Source organism: Molothrus aeneus, chromosome 15, assembly GCF_037042795.1.
Source record: "Molothrus aeneus isolate 106 chromosome 15, BPBGC_Maene_1.0, whole genome shotgun sequence".
Taxonomy (NCBI): Eukaryota; Metazoa; Chordata; class Aves; order Passeriformes; family Icteridae; genus Molothrus; species Molothrus aeneus.
The window spans coordinates 5,703,317-5,726,938 of NC_089660.1; the positions used below are offsets into that span (position 1 = coordinate 5,703,317).

The following is a 23,622-nucleotide window of genomic DNA, read 5'->3' on the forward strand; positions in this document are numbered from 1 at the left end:
GTGCTGCCTGTATATCGCACACAAATCACTTGTAGCTGTTTGCATGCTTTGGTGCCTGCAAAGAACACAGATATTTGTTATTCTGGATGGTCAAAGCAGGGAGACAAAGTCAACTGAGGGCTGTAGCTACTGCACTGCAGCTCTGGAGTGAAAGCTGTCAGTGATGCTGGAGAAGGGCAGCAGGGCTCCATCCTCCTCCTCTTCCTCCAGCCCAGGAGTTGAACACAAGCACCCAGAGTCCCACATGGCTGGTGCAGAACGTGGGGCTGAGAGCTCTGCTCTGACCTCAGCATCCTTCCCAAGGTGGCTCTGGGGGGAGGAGGAGCTGACAAATCCCAGCCCAAACCCAAACATGTGCACACACCTCATGGGCTCGACTGGAGCCAGGGTGTCAGGTCTGGAGAGTCTCATCTGGCTCCTGAGGATCACTCTCTGCCTCAGCCCTTGAATGCACAAATTCACAAAAAGGGGTGGGTGCCAAAGTCTTTCACTTCCTGAGGTTTCCAGTTCACCCTGAGTATACAAACACCTGCATTATGTAACACCTGCAGAATGCAAACAGCGATCGATTCAAAGGGAAAACAGTTTTCTACACGAAGAAGAAATTAAGGGGAACACACAGAGAAAGACAGCAGTCATCCTCTCAGTTAAGCCTCAGTGATTTGGAAGACAGCATGTCAGCTACATACAGACATCCTAAAAATAACTATTTTCCATTCCTACCCTAAACCTGACCCATAAACCACTACATTTCTCACGTTTCTGTCCATTCAGCTTTTTTTTTTTTCACACAGCCATATTTCTTCCACTTCATCCTGCAGCACTGGTCCCACTAATCACTGACATATGCTCCAGCACAGAGTATTTCCTCTGGCATGCTCTAAAAAGAAGCACTGTCACCAGAGCAATATAAGTGCTGGCAAATATGGTCTGTCAGGTTTTGTTTTCAAGGACTATAAAAATAGACTTCACTGCATTAGGCTTGAAAACTCATACCCTCTAGAAATAATTTCTAAAACAAGTTTTCACATGACTTGTTATTGTTTTTGAGTATCCAGAGAGAAATATCTGTTCTTTTCTATTTAATTTCACATGTTCAGTTTTAGCCAACATTTGAGTTCTACCACACAACTGACAATTCCCAGCTAATTTATCAGCAATGCCAGTGCTCTCTGCTCATGTATTCATGACAATTCATAACTTCTCAGACGCATTTCTACCAGGAGCAGCCACTTATTATAAAAATATCAGCACTTGAAAAGCCACAAACCATCAGTTGTTTCCACAGCTTAGGCCTTTCACCCAGGGTGATTGGTGTCAGTTTATGCTGATAGCAGCTTTGGCCAAGATGCACAGAAAAGGATGTTGGCACAAATTGAAATTCAAGACGCTTTCTTGTTAGTTTGTAATTGCTTTGCCAAGGACTCTTTTTCTGTAATCAGCAGGCCCAAGTTCCTATTTGCAGAAAATATGACAGTACAATGAATGAAGACTTGTTATGTTTTATACAGATTTTACACAGATTCTGTGCAGCAGTCAAAATCAAGGACAACAAGTAGGACCTTCACACATTGCAGATAAGACTTTTCCCATCTCCCATTAGCAGAGCACACAATTCACATCTGAAGATCAGAAACAATCTGGGGCACAATGGGTCAAGAATCACATTTCCAAAAATCAGCTACAACAGCAACAATGATAACCTGGATATTTCTCTGGTCTCCATACACATAACGAGATACAATTCTGCCAGTTTCTACATAAATATCCCAGGTCTTCCAATACCTCACAGATATTTTTGCAGTTTACTTCCATGTCCTCAGTACCAAGCAAGCAAAATAATCTTGAGAAATTTCACTCCAAACACTTTAACAGTCCCAATATAACTTCTTCACTGCTGCAAATAAGACCTGTGAGCAGATGCTGGTTTTCTGAAGGGAGATTTTTTTTTCTAGGCTAAATTAGTACCTTGAATCAGTTTCCAAAACAGCCACACACATAAAAAAACAGGCAGCATGCAGCAGCAAGATATCCATAGGAGTTTTAAATATTTCTGAGACAGCCTGAGAATCAAAGGGAAGTGACAGCCCAGAGTGTATTTGGTGGATCAGCAAAACCAACAAGCGCAGGAGTGGAAAAAAGGAGTTATTCCTTCTTACTTGGCTATCACACATAAAACACTGGCAACAGGCCACCAGGGAGATAAATGAGAAAACAGACGATAATCACAGGGTTCACTTCTTTTTGAGATCCTGAACAAGCCTGTTACACAGTAGCTAACATGGATGGACAGGTTAAGTTTAAGTCACCTTCTGTAATGTTACAGAAAATTACTTCCTTGCCCAATGAAAGCCTTTTACAACACCATTATGTCTTATTTATCTAGTTTTTGGGGTTCTGATTTTCTTCAGTGATGGAATATATTTTGCTTGTATTTATCTGAGCTGAAATTACAGTCTCTAAAGAGAGCTACTTCCAAGGAAGCAGAGTGAAGATTAAAGTAAGTCTGAGCAAAGTGAGGGAGCTGCTTACTCTTTTAAAAATATTATAAAAACCCCCAAAAAACAAACAAAAAGAAATCTTATGGGATGCCAGTCCTGGTTGTGGTTATTTTTATACCATACTCTAGATCAAAGTCACTAAGACTCTTATTTTTCAAAGGAACATCATACTCTAAGACATCTTTGAAAACTTTGGTCTAAGTGTTAAGAGCACTCAAACTCTGTTTCACCTGTTTTATTTATTAAGAAAACGCTCATGCTTACTAATCCCTGTGAACATTTCTTCTTTGGACTCCATCTGAAGGATGGGAAGCATTAGGGAAGCTCAAGAAAGAAAAAAAACCCCAAACCTAGTTTTTTGCCATCATGGAGAAAAATTGTTTCCTTGCTAGTGTGATCAACTAGGTAAAAGCAACCTCCCAAATGAATCTGAACACAAACAAAGGCAACTTACAGAAAAACAAGCCTATGTGATCTTCCACTGAGAAAAAAACAAGACTGGCTACTAGGGGGATTTAAATATTAGGTCTTCTGAATAATCATAAGCAGATAGAGAATGAAATGACTTTGCTTTGAAAAGTCACCTTAGCTTGCACATATAGCTGCAAGCAAAGGATTTCAGGCTTTAGGGATCAAGCAGAGCAGAACTTTTCATAGCAACTTAAGCTTGTAAAAAAGCCCCAGTTGTTCAGGAGGGCTGAGGCAAGGCAGCTCCGTGTGGAGGAGGGACAGCTGGCTGTGTTTACAGACAAGATCTGGTGAAGTCCCAAAACATCACAAGACCTTGACTAACAAACACAAAATGCCAATCTAACCAGATTTTTTGAAAGGGAGAGTATTCAAAAAAGAAATTCCATGCATCCAGAAAATGAAAACTCTTGCAGGAGACAGACTGATTTACTGTTATTCTGTGAATCTTTTATTTTTATGACCAAACAGTTCTGCAGCAGGAAGATAGGCTTCATTTACAGGCATCCAAGTTTAAGACACGAGTTCTTTTTGTTTGAAATTTAACCCCTTTGCTGGTCATTATTTTGGTAAACAGCTGCACTTTTTGTATATTAAAAAAAATAATTCTGATATGCCTTTTGGAAGTTCCACTTCAGCAGTTGCCTTGTGATCTGCAACCACAAAGAACAAGGACAAGTTCTCTCTTTGAAAGCTACATCAGGGAAAGGTGTCAGGTCACTGTTAGATCAGCTACACATGGCACACACATGAGAAATACACATTAGTGGCGAGGGGAGAAGCTTTGATCAGGAATTAGTTACCTCTGGGCAGAAGCAATTTGCAGCCTAACAGGGAAGGATGTCAGCATTCACTGTTTTCAAAGACAGTGTTTAGAAGTTGCTTTCTGTTACTTGTGCTAATTGCAAAGGAAAAAGGTATTAAAGCTGAGAAATTAATAAGAAGTTGAGACTGGAAGACACAGTCATTTTATTTGGTGACATTAAGAATGAGCTTCTCCACCAAGCTGGGCAGCACAACACAGTCAAGCCTTCCTAGACTCCATCCTCCTTCCCTTCCTTTGCTTTCTGTTTCTGGCCAAAGAAAGAATCAAAATATCCACAGGAGTTACATGAGTTTGCTTAAAACGGGGTTTCCATTTTAAACCCTCCAGTTCTGTGAATGTACTCATGAGGGAATGAATGATTGGCAAGTAGAGCTGGCAGCCTTTGTTTCCAGAAGATGACAGGGGGGCTAAATAAAACCTTTTTATTCTTGTGAGCTAGAGAGGACATGCCATTAATGGTCATGAGCTTTAGGAAGATAACTCAGCAAAGTGGGAAGGCATGAAGCAGTATCAGAGGAAACTCTGTGAGTGGGACAGCAGAGATTTTGTTTGTAATAAAATCAACAACTTTTCTGCTGAAGCAAGTTTCTCCCTTGGATATTGGTCGCAGCAGAGCACCGCTGATGCTCCACTGTAATTGTGGTTTAAAAGCCTTAATTATAGATATATGCTCTAGGGAGCTCTCTTATAACCTAGAGCTAAGATTAGAGAAAATGGAAGAACTGCAAAAGGGAAGAAAGGTAATTATTTAGAAAGAAAAGCAAACTTAAGCACCAAAAACTGGTAGACCTCCCTTCTTTGAAGCTGCAAGTTAAAGCTTTATCAAGTTTATACAAGGAACAATAAGGAGACATGTCAAACAACTCATTTCTTGTATTTTAGAGGGTGCAGAGCTGCCAGCAGATCTCAGACATAGTAAAGTTACTCTTCTAGCCAGGCATTTGAAAAGGAGGCCTGCCTGGCAACTCTTTGTGCTGGTATTGATTTACTGATCTGTAGCTTTCTGCAATCGTTTGCCAGACCCTGTAAATTTAACAAAAGAGGCAGAGTCTGACAAGTCAGCCATAATTTGATATCCACTACTACTTATATTCTTAACAAAGCTGTGTAGATAAACACTCCATTCCTTGTTGCCTATCCATCACCCATGCAGGATAACACAAATGCAGGAAATACCACCATGGGTGTTGGTTACACTGATAAAAAAGATACCATTGCCACTGAGGGGCCAGGCTTCATGTGGAATAAAGCAGGACCAGCAGCACTTAGTGGCTCTCTGAGCTGTAAGAAGTCATGACCTGAAGGGAAAACCACAAGCACACTCTTCAAGAAATAACAGAGAATAAAGAAGTTTTTTACCACCACCAAGACAAAAGGCAGTCTGAAAGCAGAACATGAATTTTTAAAATTAGAAAGTGGGGGCTATTATCCCTGGATTTGGAAATTAAGCATCACACTGTTACACTCTTGGAAGTGACTCAGGCACCAGAATTTGTTCAGGAGTCTGTGAAACATGATAAACAGATTCACACTATCCCTGAACTGCTAAAAATCCCCACCGACAGCTTTGGTTCTGCAAACAATCTGGGGCCTGAAGGCAAGATAGAATGTCATTTATACTCCCTAGAAGCACAGGAATCCCAGGCCAAGCTGTATCCAGAAGAAATATCCAAGTGGCCAAACTGCACTAGCACTGACCAAAATCCTTCTGTCCAGGGACAGGAGATCAGGTTAAGACAAAGTGCAAATGTCAGGCAGAAAGGCTATTCCTGATTTGATTTCAGAATAGGAACAGAGAGCAAATTAAATTAACAGAAAGTAACTATTCCCAATCTAGTTCAGTCTGACTGAAGCAACATTTAAATAATATTTAAATGAATGACTGTTAAAATAATCATTAATGTCTGCTTGCCATCACAGCAGACAGTTTTTAATGCATTCAGGCTTTCCAGTTTTCTATACACAAGGAAGCAAACACAGAGTGACAGGAAGGGAAACTGCAGCCCTTTATCTTTTCCTAGTGACACCCGTACCTTGTATTCAAACAGGGAGTGGAAGGTGGCACTATATAACAAAGTCTGGTTGATAACATTTTCCTGCCTAATTTCACCAACCCTCCTCACTGGCAGTAAGTAACTTCCTGTTAGTTTTTCCAGTCCTCTTAAGTCAAATACCTGATAGTTATCTGTAACTGTTGTTGCTCTTAAACCAGTTGTCTCTTAAAATTTGATTAATATTCTTTCAGCAAAAGCACACAGCTCTGGAGATCACCACACAATTATGGTTTTCACCAGTGACCTAAAGCACAGTCCAGATGCCAGGAGCAAAAAAGTTTTGCAGTAGAAATCTTCCTACTACAAAGAAAGGTCACCATTGCAGCAATTAAGTGCATATGAAGCATGTTTGAACAGTGAAACAGAACCACTTTTCCAATAACAGAAGGACCTGCTCAATGATGAAGAACAAAGTATAATAAACCATTTATTTTCACATGGCATAGGAGACCTACAATACAGCCCATTTGTTCATTCAGCTCTGTGTTGCCATTACAACAAAGATCACCACAATGAGACCTTGAGTGAAGGCCACTGAAAGCTCCAGTCTCTTTATAAGCATATTTTCAAATTTTACTTTGCACTTTACAGCTGTGAGATGGTTTAGACACTTCACTTCAGCTCCCTTTGCCAACCACAAGTGCAGGACATGCTTACCTAGCTCAGGAAACCCTGCTCATTTCACAAGTGCACTCACTCAAGTGATAAACTTCAGAGCAGCCCACATTCGACCAGTCACTCTTTAATTAAAACAGGCTTGTTCAGCTGTAGCACTTGTCCTCCAGTCCTTAGATGCCAGTTGTTTTACACCATGCTTACAAAAACAAGCTTTTCAAAGTTTCCCTTTCCATCGGCTGATGAGTGCCTGGCAAACACAGCAGTGCCCAAGAGCTCTGTAGAGCAGCAGCAGCAGGGTCTAGGACAGGACCAGTCTGCCAGAGGAACCTGTGAAGCACAGCAAGCTGGCTGTCCAACTCCCTTCTGGCTGTCCAACTCCCTTCTGGCTGGCAGAGAGCAGAACAGTGTTCCTCTCATTTTTCCCAAGCCCTTCTCCTCCCTCCCCAGGTTTTTTTCAGGTGTTCCACTAATTTTTCCCAAGCCCTTCTCCTCCTTTCTGTTATTGGAAAAGTGGTTCTGTTTCACTGTTCAAACATGCTTCATTATGAATTTAATTCCTGCAATGGTGACCTTTCTTCATGGTAGGAAGACTTCTACTGCAAAACTTTTTGGCTCCTGGCATCTGGACTGTGCTTTAGGTCTTCCTTATTAGTTTTTGCAAACCACACCACAATGCTGACAAACCTTGACAAACTCACAGCTGCCCCCAGGTCAGAACAGCAAAGCCCATCCTCTTCCTCAGCTGAGGAGGACATGAGCAGAATCACTCCCCACTCAGTCCTCACCAGGGCTGCATTTTCAGCCATGCTGGCTGGAGACTTTAGGCTCACTGGCACTAAAGCCAAAGTTTATCACCCCAAACTTTCCAACAGCAGCACCCTCCCCAGGCATTTTTCAGCCCCAAGTTTGCAGTTGGTTTCTGACTGCCAAGGAAGCAGCAGGAGGGTGTACCCCACATCACTCCAGCCAGCCGGCAGCAGAGGGCACCACACAATCACCGATGTGATTTATACACTTCCATCATGCTCCCGAGCTAATTTATAGAGCACAAATTACTGCCACAACAAGCTACAGGGCGACTCCATAAAGCATTCATCATATCAGATAAAAACGCACTGCCACCAAAGGCAGCTCATTTGCTACAGTGCTTTCAGCCAGCAATTCAAAGAAAAACCTTCCAGCTTAGCATCTCTGCGAGCTCAAAAGCCACATTCCCAGAACAGCAGGTTTCACACAGGGAGGATCTCCAGCCTGACCACAGAAGAGCAGAGCAGCAGCTCTGCAGAGCGCTGAAAGCCACATAAACACTTGCATTAGCCCAAACACAAGCCACCAGCCCACAGCCTAACTCATCCAGGGTTTACACACTGCAAAGCTACATCCACATCAATTAAACATTTGGGCTGAGGATGCTCAGCAGCCTCTGAGGCAGACAGCAGAGATCCAAGAGACAAAAGGAATAGCTGCATTCCTTCTGCTTCTTCCTACCCCCACACCCACAGATCGTATGTTTTTACTTATTGAATAGTTGTTAAAAAAAGAAAAAGATGAATCTACAGAAAAGTCAATCTGCATTCCGTGAGCACACTGAGACACACGTAGTGATGAGCAAACAGCACAGTCACGAAGTCAAAGCAGCTTCTAAGCTGTCAGCAGAAACGCTTCAGCACCACGATGCCACCAGCCCCATTTAATGCCAGACCTGTTACACACCCCAGGAAAAAAGGACTTCACAGATCATCTCCTCTCTGAGCACTGCACAGAGTGACAGAGGCCACTTCTGAGCACTGCACAGAGTGACAGAGGCCACTTCTGAGCACTGCACAGAGTGACAGAGGCCACTTCTGAGCCCACAGCAGTTAAGCAAGGACTAACTCAGAGCTCCAGCTTTTCTGAGGAGATCTGCAGCACGACCTTGAGGGCAAGACCTTGCTGACTTCTCTCCATCTCTCCTCTGTGGAGGGAGAAACACCCACAGAGCTGCAACAGAACGAACCCAAAGGCAGAGGAAAGAGCAGATACCTCACCCTCCTTATTAAAGCAAGACACTATTTTCAGCCACCATAATGTTTCCCCTGAACATGTAAATACAGAAGCAATTAGCTGCCTAGGCACTTCAGCAGAAACCGTTTAGAATAATCTTCCCTAGAATATATTTACATCGTTTCTGATTGCTTAATTTTCTGACATATTTGTTTCGGGCACTAGAAAGATTAAATAAAGCCAAATCACCTATAGTGATGCATATTGCCATGTAACTGAAGGTAACATGCAGCACATACAGACAACAAAAACTCCTGGGTGGTTTCAAACTTCAAAATTTTAGCAATAAGACAAGGTTCTAGGAATTGTTTTATAGCTTTAATTCAGCTGTTTCTTGAAACGTTTCCCCCTCTTCTGCTTTTACTCTGAGGGATAGAACTACTGACTGAAACAGCAGACACCATTTAAAGAGAAAGAATGAGCCTGGACAGAGATTTCATTGAAAAGCTCAATTCTGAAGTACATAGGAAATGTCCTCAATTCAAAGATTAGCCTGCACAAAAAGGCAAATTAAAGACAGAAACAGAAGAAAATCTTTTCTGACTGCTCTGAATATATTTTTTCATTATATTGTCTCCTATCATCTGGAGTTTTTGTATTAAGAAGTCAGCTCTTTCGAAAGGCTTCAGGAACAAGAAGAATATTCAGACAAACAGCATATTCATTTACAAGCTGGAAGTTGATTATTAAGTACAAAACCCATGAATGCTTGTTGGGACCAAGGAAGGGAGGCTGGAACCATTGGTTGTGAGGATGCCCAAAAAACTCTCTGCAGTCAGCTGGCAGATACCTCTATGACAACAGTAAAACAAACCCACACAACTAAACAGAAAAACAAAATCACATTTGAGTTGTTTTTATCCTGCTTCATCTGAAATTATTTTTACCAAGACAGCCTGTTGTCCTTAAGGCTATGTTTTCCCTAGCGCAATGTAAGTGGAGCTATCATTGCAGGGCCAAATCATTCAAAAAATAAGCCCATAACACAAATATATCTTCACTCACAGACCCCCCTGCAGCCCATAACTCCATGTTAATTAGACTGGAAGATGAAGCCTTCAGCCTAAAACCCAGCAGCTCTGATTTACACAAGTGCAGAGAGGTTTTACTGCAAATTTTCCTGCGAGCTGCACAGGCGTTTCCAACTCCACACACCATCAAAACAAAAGCAGATCTCAAATCACTGACAGCTGCCATACTTTACAGAGACATAAAGAAAAATGGAGCAGGCATTGTGTACAACACGGGCAGCTCAGGATAGCTGAACACTGAGAACACTGCAAGGACACAGAAATCAGGAGAGATGCTGCCTGGCTTACGTCTACCCAAAGCCTACAGTACAAGGACAATTTTGGAAGACCAAAACCATAAAAGCCAACTTGCCACTTTAAAGTCTCCTAAGAATAATTCCCAACTTTCTCCTCATTACCTCTGGAGGACACATGATTTTACAAAGGTCTTCATTTCTCCCTAACACATGAAGCTATGAAGCAGGGCTTGGTTTTCACCAGCCATGCAAAATAGATTCCCTGCATCCCACAGAAATACAAGCATAAGGCAGCAACATCAGGAACTCCAGGCATGTAATGATCACTGTGTGGTCAAGTCAAAAGGACTTCTGTGCAGATTTGAGGATCTGTTGCAAATTTATGTTTTATGACAGGCAACAGCTGATCCCCTTCCCCAGCAGCATGGGACATGAGCATGGTTTTATCCAGACTTACACTAAAAAGCTTGAATTTGAAAAAGCCTTTCTTGGGGGAAAGAAGAGCTCAGTCCCAGTTTGAGTACAGCTCTTTGAGAGCCTTCTCTCCCTCAGAGCAAAAATTGTCACAGCAGGTTTCTCCACCTTTACGGTGCAGTTACAGCAGGAAGTCTCCAAGGAGGGGAAGATTTAGAAGAATAAGAGTTTTAAGTGGTTTTGAACAAGCAGAGCCTTTTAGAGTGGCAGCTGAACTGATAGTTACACAATGACATTTCAAGCTTTCAAGTCCCAATCATTCTTAATGGCACAAAGCTAAACCCAGAAGGGGACAGAGCTATTACACAGCCAAAAGTAAGTGCAGCTAAACTGTGCTTCCAAACGTCTAATTTGGGTGATCCAGCCTTCCTGACTCACACGCTGCACAGACAGGTTTGGCTGTGAAATTTACTACTACACCAGTGGGACAAGAAAGGAAAGCAGCCATGTGTTGCAACAACCTCAGGCCACATATCCGGCGGGCATCCTCTGCCTCTCAGGAAGAGTTATCCGCTTTTCCCAAAGGAGCATCACTCCTCTGACACAACCCGCCAGCTCCACCTGCTCCTCCCTGCGAGCCCTCGCCCTGAGCTCTGCGGGGACGCCGAGTAACAGGTGATGTTTGCTTCCCACACCCTTCCAAGGCAGGTAAAGAGAAATGGCACGGAGGCACACCCTCGAGGAGCGGAATCGCCGTTCTTTTCTGTGCACGGCTGGGACCAGTCCTGCCTCGCTCCTTGGCGCAAGAAGCAAAGACCTTGCTTTATTCCCTTACCACGCTCAGCCGAAAAAAGGCGAGGAGACCCTCCCGTGAATTGCCAAGAAAGTACTCGCGCTCCTCCTCCACCGCAGGCACAGGATACACAGCCCAGCTCCTTCCCGGGGACCACCGAGCCCACCCCGGCTTCCCTGCCCTGCCCCATCCTCTCATGGGGGCGGCTGCCGCTTCTCGCTGCCCTCTGTGCTGGGAGGGGTCGCGCCCAGCCCCGCACACGCCCCGTGCGACAGCGGATCCCACCGGAGCCCCCCGACCCTCGCCCGGCGGATCCCACCGGAGCCCCCCGACCTTCGCTCCCACCGGAGCCCCCCGACCCTCGCCCGGCGGCGCCCACCGGCCCCCTCGGCACAGCCGGGGCCGCTCAGCCCCCCCAGCCCCGCCACTCACCGGCGCCTCGCCGGCCGCTGCCCCCGCGGCGGCCGCCCCGTCCCCGCCGGCCGCGCCGCCGCCCTCCAGCTGCCGCTCGCGGTACAGGGACCAGAGCCCCACGTTGGGCAAGAAGACGAGGGCGGCCAGCGCCAGCCCCACCGCCTGCAGCAGCCGCTTCTGCTTCCGCCGCATCGGAGCGGCTGGCGGGAGCGGGCCGAGCGGCGGGAAGGGGCCAAGGAGCCGCGCGGTGAGCAGGGAGCGCGGTCCGGCCGCCCCCGCCGCGCTCCCGGAGCGCAACTTTCGCCCGCGCTCGGCGGCAGCGCCGGGCGGCAACTCCGGCACTTCCGCTCCGCTCGCGCGGGGGCGGGGCCTCTGAGACCCCGCCCACCGCCCGGGGAGGCCCCGCCCCGCTCCCCGCTCATTACCCTGCGCTAATGACCCTCCGCTAATGAGCCCCGCTAATGACTCCCCGCTAATGACTCTCTAAGAACGGCGCTCCCAGGGTGCCGCGGCACGGCGGGGTGTCTGGGCGGAGCGGGATTTGAAGCCGCCGTCGGTGCTGGGGGGTGGGGGTCACAGTGGTTAATTGGCTTAAAACGCCTTAATGGGGGAGGGACCCCTTGGGTGGGAGTGAGGACTGGGAGAAGCGGGGCAGGCTGAAGGGTAAGAACTGTAAATGCTCCCCAAAGGGTCTGGGTGGTCCCCAAAGGGCTGGGGTTCGCGCTATGGGCACACAATAACTGGGGGACAACAAGGCAGTCTCCAGCAGGGATGGAGATACCATCGAAGCATCCCTCCAAATCCATCCCCATCTCTGGTTCGCTTTAAAAACCAGTGCTGTTTAGCCGGATAGCAATTAAGTGGCTTTAACTCTAATGAAAACGACATAATTTAGAGGTACAGGATAGTGTTTGGAGGGTGTTTTTAGGGAAAAAAGCAATGGCGGCACAGCTTTCCCAGGAATGGGGAGCGGATCCGTCTCCTCAATGAGGAGCAGCAGCCCCGACGCTCGCTCGGGAAGATGCTCTGCCAGCAAAACAGCCGTGAGGCTCGGCTGTGTCAACAGCAAGGCTCTGACAATCCGCTGCCCTGCTGGGCACTGGGAAAATAAATATTAGTTCTCTTCTAATGCAACCCCCCGCAGGGAAATACCGAATTTCCTGGAGCGACAGCAAAAAGGAATCATTATGCACCCCAGCATTTGCAGCTCTTGCCACCCTCGCCCCACATCAGCAAGTGGATTAAAACTTAAATAAACTTCCATAACCCACTAGATGGCATCTTCTAGCAGATTTCAGTGCCTGCTGCTAGAGGCAAATTATCAAGGAGAGCATTTAATTTAGAGAGCAGGTTAGGGTTCCTAAGTCTAACTACACGTTAAGGCAGCTCGCGCTTTCATTTTAATTATCGATGAGAATTTGTCGCCAGCTGATTTCTTTACCAGAAGTGTTAACGCTTCCATTGTTTCTCCGTGGGTGGAGAAGATAGCGACCCGTGAAATCCCTTCACTCCCGCTTTAGAGCAAAGCGTATTCCCTTTATCATCGCTGAATCACCTCCGGCAGTGCAGAGACTCGGGCTGCTCCTGAATAATGCATAGCCACTAAAATTGTACAACAATAAAGCTACATATACATTACCTGGTACTGTGAGAATCCGGGCTGGAAAGCTACAATTCCTCTGATTTAATGCTGCAGTGCCAGTGTACTGCCATATGGACCCTTATAATAACATCCACATCCCCTTACCCCTGCAAGAGCTCTTTGAAAAGTGGCTGTGAAATAGCAGGAGGTTTCCTAGGGATGCACACAGGCTCACAGGCTGCCCTTGGCAGAACATCCTCGTTTATATAAAGAAATGACAGCCACAAAGTTTGAGAGTTAATTAAAACAAAGCCACTAGCTGGCTTGACATATGTTTAAATTTAGGATTGTGAGCCTGCTCGCTAAATTAAATGTTTGCTTCATAAATTGGCTTCAGCAGAGTTGCACAAGTTTTAACTGGGAGCAGATTATGGCTGGTGCTGCAGGTACATTAGTACTTTGTACATGTGAGAGCATCCTGAATGATCAAACCCTCTGAAGAGCCTCTTAGGAATTGCAGTCTGGCTGCTCCTCAGTGATCACTCTGGAAATGGATGTTCCAGGTCTTCCCTTTCTGCTTTAAGAGGGAGTGAGTCCTGTTGGGCTTACCAATTAAAATAATTTATACGCCATGCAGCTGCCTTGGTCCCAAATAAATAGATGTTTCTTCTAGTAAAGGTAGAGCATGCTCTTTCTCCTGAAGTGTTTTGGTGGAGACAGAGCTCTGATTTTGGCCTGTTGGATGCAATGCCTTGGGGATTGATGGAGTACATGCAAAATAAACATGGATTTCCATTTCTGAGAAAGGAGAAAGCCTGTGGCTGTTAAGCCTCTAACTGGAAAGGGAAATGGTGTACCTTCCCCAGGCATCTTTTCAAAACAAATATAGGATAAATTAATAGCAGCTCAATCCCTGTCTGGAAGCTCTCTTTGCTAGCAAGCTGGGTTGCCTGGTTTGCAGCTCGTGTGCTGAGCTGCTGCAGGGCAGAGTGCAGCAAAAGTGGGTAACAGCATCATGAAAATGAAAAGCCTTGATGAAGGACGAGGAGCAGGGTTGACCAGAGGGACTTGGTCAGCAGATGCTGGGAAAGGGCAGGAGAGCACTGAGAAATGCTAATGGGAGTGGATGTGACAGGAGTTCCTGGGATAAAGCCCACAGGTGGCATGACAGCATGGAGATGAGATGGCACAGACTGAGGGAATCAGTGTTCTCCTGCCTTCTGGTCTCTGCCTGCAGCTCCTCAGGGCAGGGACTGACTCCTGTGAAGGGCTGCATTTCGACCTTGGAGCTTCTGCAGGGGTGGCTAAAGGAAAGCAGGGAGTCCTTTGGATCCCTGCAAGTGAGGTGAAAGGTTATGGGATCCTCTCCTCTCCTGCTAAGTGGTCATAAGTGAGACAGGAGCTGGCTTTCCATGCTCCCACTGCTGTGCCAGCCTCACAGCATGGGTTAGGGGAGAAAACACTGCCAGAGGGATGGCATATCTGCAATGGGAATAAATGGGGAAGAATATCACCCAAGAGCCTGCTAGGTTTTTCCCTTGGGTTCCCAGATGCTGCAGGTACACATTGCCACTGTGGGGGATGGAGTCAGGGAGCTCCATCCAGGTCTCTGTGTCCACCCTGTGTCAGATGGCTGCACCCATAGGGAAAGGCAGCTCCTTTTTTGATATGTGTTTGTATGCTGGTGATGCTTTCTCTTTTCTGAAAATCTCATTTTTAGCCAGGAGGAGAAAAGAAAAAACAATCTCTAAAAAATGAATGAACCTCAGCCATGGCTGTGTCACAACAGGACTTTTGTTTTCGTGGCATTTCTTTATCCTTCGGTGTTTATTAGTTGGAAGTTCAGCTCGTATTTCATGTGAACAGAATTGATTTGTTAGGGTTTTTTCCCCCTTTTTTTCTTTCCTGATAAAAGACAATGCAGAGGAACCTGCTCACCTCTGGGCAGGAGCACAGCCCTCCTCTGCTCAGTATGGGGGTGCCTGTCAGCACAGCCCCCCACAGCCACCCTTCTGCACTCCCCCAAACCCTGGAGCTGCTTCCAGCCAGCACTCAAGATGCTGAAAAACAATGTAAATGCCTGAATAGCTCAGAGAAGTGAGATGATTACAGGCTTTTAAAAAGAAATTGCAAACCTTGTCACTGCGGGAGAGCATCCAACCCTCTCCCCATCCCTCCCAAGAAATGAACAGACAGCACCAACATCCATGAATCCTTGTGTCCTGGCTGGGAGTTACCTGTGGCATGACTGACCTGGGGTTTTATCCACATAGAACAGACTTTTAGCAGAAAAATAAATAAAATAAAAAGGGTGATCCACCGGAGCAAGCAAAATCCCCATGGTCAACAGGTAAATCTGCCTGAATTTGCTTTGGACAAACAGAGCCCAGCAGTGCAGGGCAGGAGAGGGTGGCTGAAGCTGGATGCTGGTGGAAGATGCTCAGAGTCCTGTGGGGAAGTGGTGCCATCACCAGTGGACACTCTTCCAGCCTGGTGCAAAATGGAAGAAGTGACTGGGTCTGTCTGCCGCTGGGAGATGTGCAAAAGCAATGAAGCTGTGGAAAGAGTTTTCCAAAGTGTAACATCTTTGACTCCTCTGGCCTTAAATCAGGTAATTTCACTGATTGCCTGTGGCAGGGGAAATTGCTGATGTCTAAGTTGAAGCACAGTCCTGGAAGATGAGGCAGTGATGGCTTGCTGGGAGGATAAATACCACAGCAGAGTATGAAGCAAGGAGGGAGCCTCACACATTCCACATTGCAAACAGATACATATCCTGCATATCCACAGATTTCCTTTGCACAGGAATATATTTTCCCTCTGGAGAAACATGAATCCTTGCCCCTCTTGGCCAGGCTGCCCAATTTCAGGAAGATTGGTGGCCAAGAAAAGAAGTTCTTGCTGCACTGTGCAGGGTCTGAATGGTCCCAGCTTCCCTGCTGGACTTTGGTGGTGATTGAGGACACCACTTCTCCAGGCAAAGCTTTGCATGTCAGGCTGCTTCAGTTCTAGAACTGCTTTTCCAAAGCAGCCCTGACAGTTTGTGCATAATTATCAGTGGGGCTCAGTATAGGAAGGAGGAGACAGAGTGTCTATTCCTGGCTGTCTACTCAAGTAACCTTATTTTAAAGAAAAAAAACCGAAAACCACAAATGTTGTTGCAGTCTCTCTGGCTGGAATAGGCAATGAGCCTTGTCTGCTCCCTCTGCTCTGAATTCAGAGCTGCTGCAATGAACAGGACTCAATCCAAGGCTGGTGGAGCCAGGCAGACAGACTGCAGTCAAGATGTCCCCAAACCTCCCTGGATCCCTGGCTTCTCTGAGCACGCTGTGAATTTTGAGGCCAACACTCCCTGTGCTTCTCAAGGGGTTTGGAAGCTCACGCTCTAATAATTAAGGCAGCTTTGAACACTGTAGCCTTCAGCCTTGCTTTTCTGTTCCCTGAAGCAGCATTAGTGCTTGGAACAGGTACCAGCTCTTAGAATGGGCATGCCAAGGGCTTGCATGGGTTAGACAAGGAGGAATTTAAAGATACTCTCCAATGTGTGAGAGCAACAAAGAGCTGGTTCCAATGGAGGTTTGCAGCTTTCCTGTGAGGAGGATTCATTTCTACATCACTGAGCTGAACCTGGAGGATAGGTCTGCTCTTCTTCCAGCTTTCTGGATGCATTCTGGGGTGAGAGGAACATCACTGAGGAACATCCAAAGTCTTCTTCAGGGTGGATCTGCAGTGGATCAGAATGCCTATATGCTCAAGCTCTCTTTTAACAGATTATTTGCTAAGGGTGACAAACTCTGTTTACACCCCTAAAAAATAACCATGTATAAAGGGGAAATCAGGATAAAGGTGCTTAACCCACCACTAAAAAAAATTTGGAAAGGGAAAAATAAAGCTGATTATAAGAAAATTTAGGTGAAGTGATTAAAAACTTAAGTGATACGGATAATATCATCTGAATTACCAAGGGGAGAAGAAAAAGGGCTATAAAACCTAAATAGAGGAGAATCAAATTCGGAACAGATGTCAAGAAGAACCTTCCCAAGTGAAGAATCAAAAAAGCAGGGAATTACCTAGCAGGCAAGGCTGGAGTGGGCACACTGGGGCTTTCCAAGATGAGATGTGACCCTGGAGCACAAGCTGCTTTAGTGGTGGACTTGGCAGTGCTGGGTTAACAGTTGGACTCCATCATCTTAAAGGTCTCCTCCAACCTAAATGATTCCATGATCCTAAGCACAGAACAAAATGTGCCAAGTGGCTTCTGTGGGATCTTCTGCATCTGACATAAAATCAGCTTCAGGATTTTTCATACTGAGGAAAAAAATTATTGCCCCCAGCAAGGGGAGCCTGGGCAGCTCTTCCAGCCCTCTGGGTTGGAAGCACAACATGTTCAGCCTTGGGGGGGTCCTGAGCCCCCCAGCTGCTTTTGCCCACTCCAGGGAAAGGTGGCATTGCTGCCCCCCATGCCATGAGCCAGTGCAGAAGGTGTGCAGTGGGGGTTTTGCCTTCCCCCCTCTTCCCCATGGACCCTGCCAGGGTTTGTGGTGGAGGCAGTGATTTGTGCCCCTCTGGAGGAGCATTTGGCAGCTGGAGAGGCTGTCAGCAGGTGTCTCAAGTGCCCGACTGGAGGGCACAGCACTGAGCCTGCCCTTGCTGGGCCGCTCTGCCAGCACTGGGAAGGCTCTCCTCTCTTAAAATAGATCCTCTCCAAGGGCTCTTGTGCTCAAGAGCTAGAAGGAAACCAGGACCTCTGTCCTTTATATTCTGTCTCTACAAAGAAAGGCAGAAAAAGCTGTGTTTGAGAAGCAGGGAAGGAAGGCAGATGTGTATCAGAATGGGCTGACCCCCGTGGCAGGGAGATATGATGAGGAGGACTCCATTGGTATCAGAAGGCTAATTAATTATTATATTATATTACATTATATTATATATATTATATATTATATTATTCCATATTATATTATTCTATATTGTATTCCACTATATTACATTAAATCTAAACTGAATCTGCCAAGCACTCAACTGCACAGAGTCTTGTGACTGTCCTGACACACACACACAGACATTGGCCCTGATAGGCCAAGGAAACAAAACACCATCACTGTGGGTAAACAATCTCCATATTGCCTTCTACTTTGGCACAACACAGGCACAGCAAGCGAGATAAGAATTGTTTTTCCTTTCTCTGAGGTTCAGAGAATGTGAAACCCAGAAATATTCTTGGGAAGAATTGTGCCTTGCTTTCCTCTGTGAAGAGAAATGTGGCTACAGACGTGGTGTGGGATGGGATGAGAGGATGAGGCTGGGAGGGCAGGTGCTCCCTGGAGTGGTGGTGCTGGTCCCTGGTGATGAGCAGGGACAGCCAGCAGCTCTGTGGCACCAGGACCTCGCTGCTCAGGCCCTGCTGGGTCAGCTCAGACCTTCAGCTGTGTCTCAAAGTCACTGCCCCCTGCATCTTCAGGGAGCCTCACTCCTCCAGGCTGCCCTGTGGCTGCAGGTAGACATCAGCCAGGGATGGGGCTGCTCAGCTGCTCAGTGTATTTTACCAGTTTTTTATCTTTTAGAGATGAAGTCCTATCTTAACATCAGAGGTTTGGATACCTCATGTTTTCTTATTCACATCCCCAGGGTTGCTCTTGTTCTTTCTATTTCTTCAGAGCCTGATAAAGCTTCTGGCCTCTGAGACACACAGAGACGTTGTGGAAGGAATTGTACAGCTCCCATCAGCTGAATCTTGTAATTCAACACGAAATTCTGTTACATTTTGACTCTGATATTCAGAAGTACACAGAGATTATCTGGAGGTCAATGAAGAGGCAGTTTTCTCCCTGGAAGGCTCTGTCCCAACAGGCATTTCTAACAGGCAGCCTCTTCTTTGGAGGAATTTTCCCCTTCTTTGGCTGGGAAGATGTTACAGTGACTTACTTGGATCAGATGTTTGCACTTGGAGAGGTGAAGTTCAGTGCTGCCTTCATCCTGAAGATCCCAAATGTCCGTTCTTCTCCTCCCCCTGTAGTCTGCAGTTCATCCCTCCCATCCTCCTCCTCCTCCCTCTCCTCCTGCCCTGTGAGGCAGCCAGTAATGAGTCTCCTGGGGCAGCAAACATCAGCCTGAAGTGTCTGTGTGAGTGAGAGGCAGTGATTAACCTGGGAGCATCAGGAGCACTCACTGTGACAGCCTCTCAGTGCTCCCTGGGCTCCTTCTGCAGGGAGAACCCCATGGGAGGAGCAGTGCTGGGCTGGGCTGGGAGCAGGAGCAGAGGAGGGATGCTGCTGCATTGGGAGGAAGCCTGGGAAGCAAAATCCTGCATGTCCCACACCTGTGTTGCTTGGCAGGTGAGTCTGCAGGGCTGACACAAGGCACCAGAGACATCCCAGGCTGGGGCTGTCACATCCCACTGCTGTGGCTGCTGCTGAGGATTGTTAATTCAGCAGCCCCATGTTAAAGACTCGAGCCTGGTGAGCAAAGCCCTGTGCAGAGCCTTCTGCCTTATTCCCAGGGGATAGAGCAGGATGAAAGATGACTGGCAGCTGCTTTGAGCGTGCTAATAGGCATCTCCTTGCAGTACACAGCGCTGTAAGACAAAGCACTTCCCACGGGATTCCCCCAGACCTTCCCTCCTGGGAAACACATCAAAAAGTTTCACAGGAGACAGGAAAACTCCTGCACCCAAGGAAGACCTCAGGGTGAACCCTGTCCATATCACAGAGGGGAAATAGCAGGCAGAAATTCCTTGGCCTGAGCTGTGGGGTCAGAGGGGTGGTATTGGGGGTCCCCCTATTACCAGGGCAGAGACAAAGGGAAGGGGTTCATGTTCTTCTGTGCCTGAGAAGTCTCCGGTACAGTTCTGGTGTTTGCTTGCTTAATTTGTTGGAAACTGAGCAAGAAAGTCAGTTCTGGGACTCTTGGATTTCAGCCTGAAGCTGACACATAGATTTGCCCAGGAAAGCAAGCAAGGGAGGAGCTGGGTGAAGCAGAGTTGAGAGAGCAGCATCTTGCTTTGCTGCTGGGCTATCTGAGAAGGGAGAAGGGAAGGAAAACACAGCAAATGTGTCCAGCACTGGAGAAGGGATGCTCTCGTCTGGAAAATCACATTTCCCTGCTCCTTGCACAGAGATTGCAGAAGTGTGGACTCTCCTGTGGGAATAGTTCCACATGGACTGTTTCTCCAGCCACCATCATGCCTAGCTCACCTTTTCTTCCCTGAAATAAATACAGACAGACCAGGGAAGAGCAATGTGACTGCAAATCTTCTAGAGAGCTGCATCAGAGCCACAGAGAGTCTCATAACTGTGTAATGGGGTATGCAATGAGCCTAATGAATCTCCATCTCCAGCCCACAGGCGTGTCCTGGCCGTGTGCATTGTCCTCCAGCACCCTGAAGGCAGCCAACAAATAATCAAATTAGGACCATCCCAGACTGGCTGGTGATGGCTCTGCCAGCTCTGGCACAGGGCAAGCAAACTCTCCCCACACCATCCTGCTGCCCCTCCTGGGCTTGGGCAGGACCTGGCCCTGCCTGGGTACCACTGGGAAAGGATGTGCACTTGCACATCCCTGGAAATGCTGAGTGGCAGAGTAACAACCAGTGGTGATGGACAGCAGTGGAATGTGCTTGAAATGAGCTGGAGAGGCAGGAGGTGCAGGGCAGGGAGAGCCACCCTGGGGACTGTGTGTGGGTTGTGCATTTCTGCCAATGCATCAGTTCCTGAAAGAAAAATACAGTGACCACAGAGCTGGTGGGAAATGCTTCAACAGAACAGGGGTTTTTCCCCTCAGAGATTGCCAGTTTGTTAAATCCCAGCTGTTTTGCACCAGCAGACTTCAAGGACGCTGTGACAAACCTCAGACAGGTCACAAGCCCCAGCTCTCCAGCTGACAGACCTGAGAGCTCACATAAGGGCTCAGTCCTGGTGCTGCTCCCATGGGAAGGAGGGGACAGCACAGAAAATGTGACACACTGAAGCTGCAAACTCCCCAGTGCTGCTGAGAGCTGAGCACAGGGGCAGGGGGGCATTCCTGGTGTCTGTCACCCTGCTGACCTGCCCAAGATGTGCTGACACTCTGGTGCATCCCCAGACCCACAGCCAGCCACAATTATTACAAGCTGCTGGGCTGGAAGCACACAGATATTTCACTGCTGCCATTCCCTGGTGACTTTCCAGAGCTGCCTGTGTGCTCTGCTGGGATGCAGGCTGGGCAGAGGGCAGGGGACATGGTCTGGTTCCACAGCAGGCTGTGCCTGACATCCAGCTGGGGACCACAGGGGCTCTCAGCACAGAAAGCTGCTCCTGTCTGGCATTTTCCCTGGCTAGCACATGATTCAGGTTGGGCCAACATGGTGAAGATGGATTTTGAGCTTGCTAAAAACAAGTGCCTGCCCATCCCTCCTGGAGAATCACCCACCCTCGTCACAGGCATGTTCTATGAAAAATCCTTTCCTTAGGATTTTTTCTCCTGAGAAGCTGAGAGGCCTCAGGAACAAAATGTAACCAATGGTTATCTGCTGCTGTGGAATGCAACAGGTGCATCTGGGATTGGGCTCATGTGGTTGTTTCTAATTAATGGCCAATCACAGTCCAGCTGGCTCAGACTGTCTCAGTCAGTCACAAGATTTTGTTATCATTCTTTTTCTATTCTTAGCCAGCCTTCTGATGAATCCTTTCTTCTATTCTTTTAGTATAGTTTTAATATAATAGATATCATAAAATAATAAATGAATCCTTCTGAAACATGGAGTCAGATCCTCATCTCTTCCCTCATCCTGGGATCCCTGTGAACACCACCACCCACCCTGACAGAGGCTCTGTGCTGGGGAGAACAGGACACTCCAGGGTGGGAGCAGCTGTGCTGCTGATGTAGAGCCTCTGGGAACATTTCTAGAAGCATTTCTGCCATTCCAGGCACAGGGATGCAAATGATTGCTGGAGGGTTTCTCAGCTCTGGGCTGACATGTGACACAGCCAGGGGAATCAGGGAGCTTCTGTCCCAGCTGAGACAGCCTGGCTGAGGGTTGGAGCACTGGGAGCTGTTTCCCCAAATTGGATTCCCTGCAGCAGTTTGGCTTTGCTAGAAGTGGCATTTTCCACCTTATCATAGGACTGATACTGCCTGAATTTGTGCCTCTTAGAGCCTGGCTTTAGGTAAATGCAGACACACGTGGCTGCTGAGCTTTGTGTGCTGCCCTTGAACTGGGCCCATTTCCTCAGAGGGAAAAGGAAAAAAAAAAAAAAAAGCCAGAGGAGAGTAGAACACAGGGGAGAATCTGAGGGGAGACCCATAGGGATCTGCTGGGCTTGGAGAATGTGGGTGGCACCATATCTGGGTGGGATGTGACTCTGGAAACCATCTGAGGTTTTACAATCTAATGAGAGCTCAGGCCACCTCTCCTAAAGAAGAAATGAATGAATTTACAGCACCCAAAGGAGAGTTCCACTGGGAAGACACAGCTTGTGGGACTGGCAGAGCTTTCTCAGGAATGAGGAAGGAACCTTGGACTTGGCCAGTTACAAATAGTCCCAACCATTCAAAGCAAGTAGTCCTGAGAGAAACTGAGATACAAGAGGCAGGTGGCATTGAATAAAGTGTGGGAAAAACGTTCAAAAGAGCAGATTCCTCTTTCAGGCTTCAGAGAACCCTTCCACTCAGCACTTAGGTAGAGTCTCATTGGTGTGGGGTCAGTCAAAAGGAATCTGTGTGCTGGTGGGAGGGTGCTGTGGCCCTCAGGCACTCCCAGTCAGGTTCAGGGACATCTGCTGCCTTATGTCTCACACATGCATCCTAAATGGGCTTTTTCCTCCACAGACCTGAGATGTGTGCTAACAGCTTTCTGCTGTCCTCTGGGGGCTCTCAAGGCACTTTATGAAGGGGAATTCTGGTGTTTCCTTCCCAGTGTGGTGCCAGGGGACTCAGTAACCCCTGTGGAGCTGCTCAGAGGCAGAAGAGGAGCCTCAGTGCCCATTCCCTCGGCCCCTGCACCCACAGCCCAGGGGAATGGCCCCAGCTGTGCCCTCTGGCAGGTGCTGTGCTCTGCTCAGGGCTGCCAGGCTGCCACTGCCTCCCTGGGAGCTCTGGGGACTCCCAGAGTCCCTGAAATACAGGGCAGTGACTTAAGGGGGTGCTGGGAGATGATGCTGGACAAGAGGAAAGAAATTAAAACAGTAAAAAATGAGCTGACATCATTCCTCTGAGCTTCCACAGACATAAACCCTCTGCTCTACATGCACCTGGGTATATCTCATCAGCTTGGACTGGGCTGTTCCTCTGAATATTTTAGTTGTGTGGATGAAGAGAAAAGAAATGTTGTGGCAGAGAAGAAGAAAGACTGGAGAAGACTACAAAAAGATGTGAGCTGCCAGTGTGTTTTGAGTTGCTTTATTCTGAATCAATATTGAACTGAAGAGGAATTATAAATCTAACAGATTACAGCTGAAGCAATGCCAGGGCATCTGTTTCCAGATATTCTTTTTTATTTTTTTTTCTTTTACTGGCTAGAGCAGCTGTTTTTACAAGAATCCACAGTAAAAGAGTTATTAAAACAAAGGTGGGAAAGAAATAACAATAACCAGAAGATATATAGCAGACAAGGAGCAGCAGAGATGAGGGGCTGGGAAATAAATGGTAGAGGAAGAATTTGACAACCAAC

General features: G+C 47.1%; 1 protein-coding gene across 1 annotated transcript in view; it reads right to left on the minus strand.

Annotated features, from left to right (window-relative positions):
• Positions 1–11,590, minus strand: part of GALNT10 (polypeptide N-acetylgalactosaminyltransferase 10) — an 81,670-nt gene extending 70,080 nt beyond the window's left edge. Inside the window, exon 1 of the mRNA XM_066560080.1 lies at positions 11,417–11,590. Within this exon, the coding sequence (XP_066416177.1) occupies positions 11,417–11,590 (174 nt within the window). The remainder of the gene's footprint in view (positions 1–11,416) is intronic.
• Between the last annotated feature and the right edge of the window lie 12,032 nt (positions 11,591–23,622).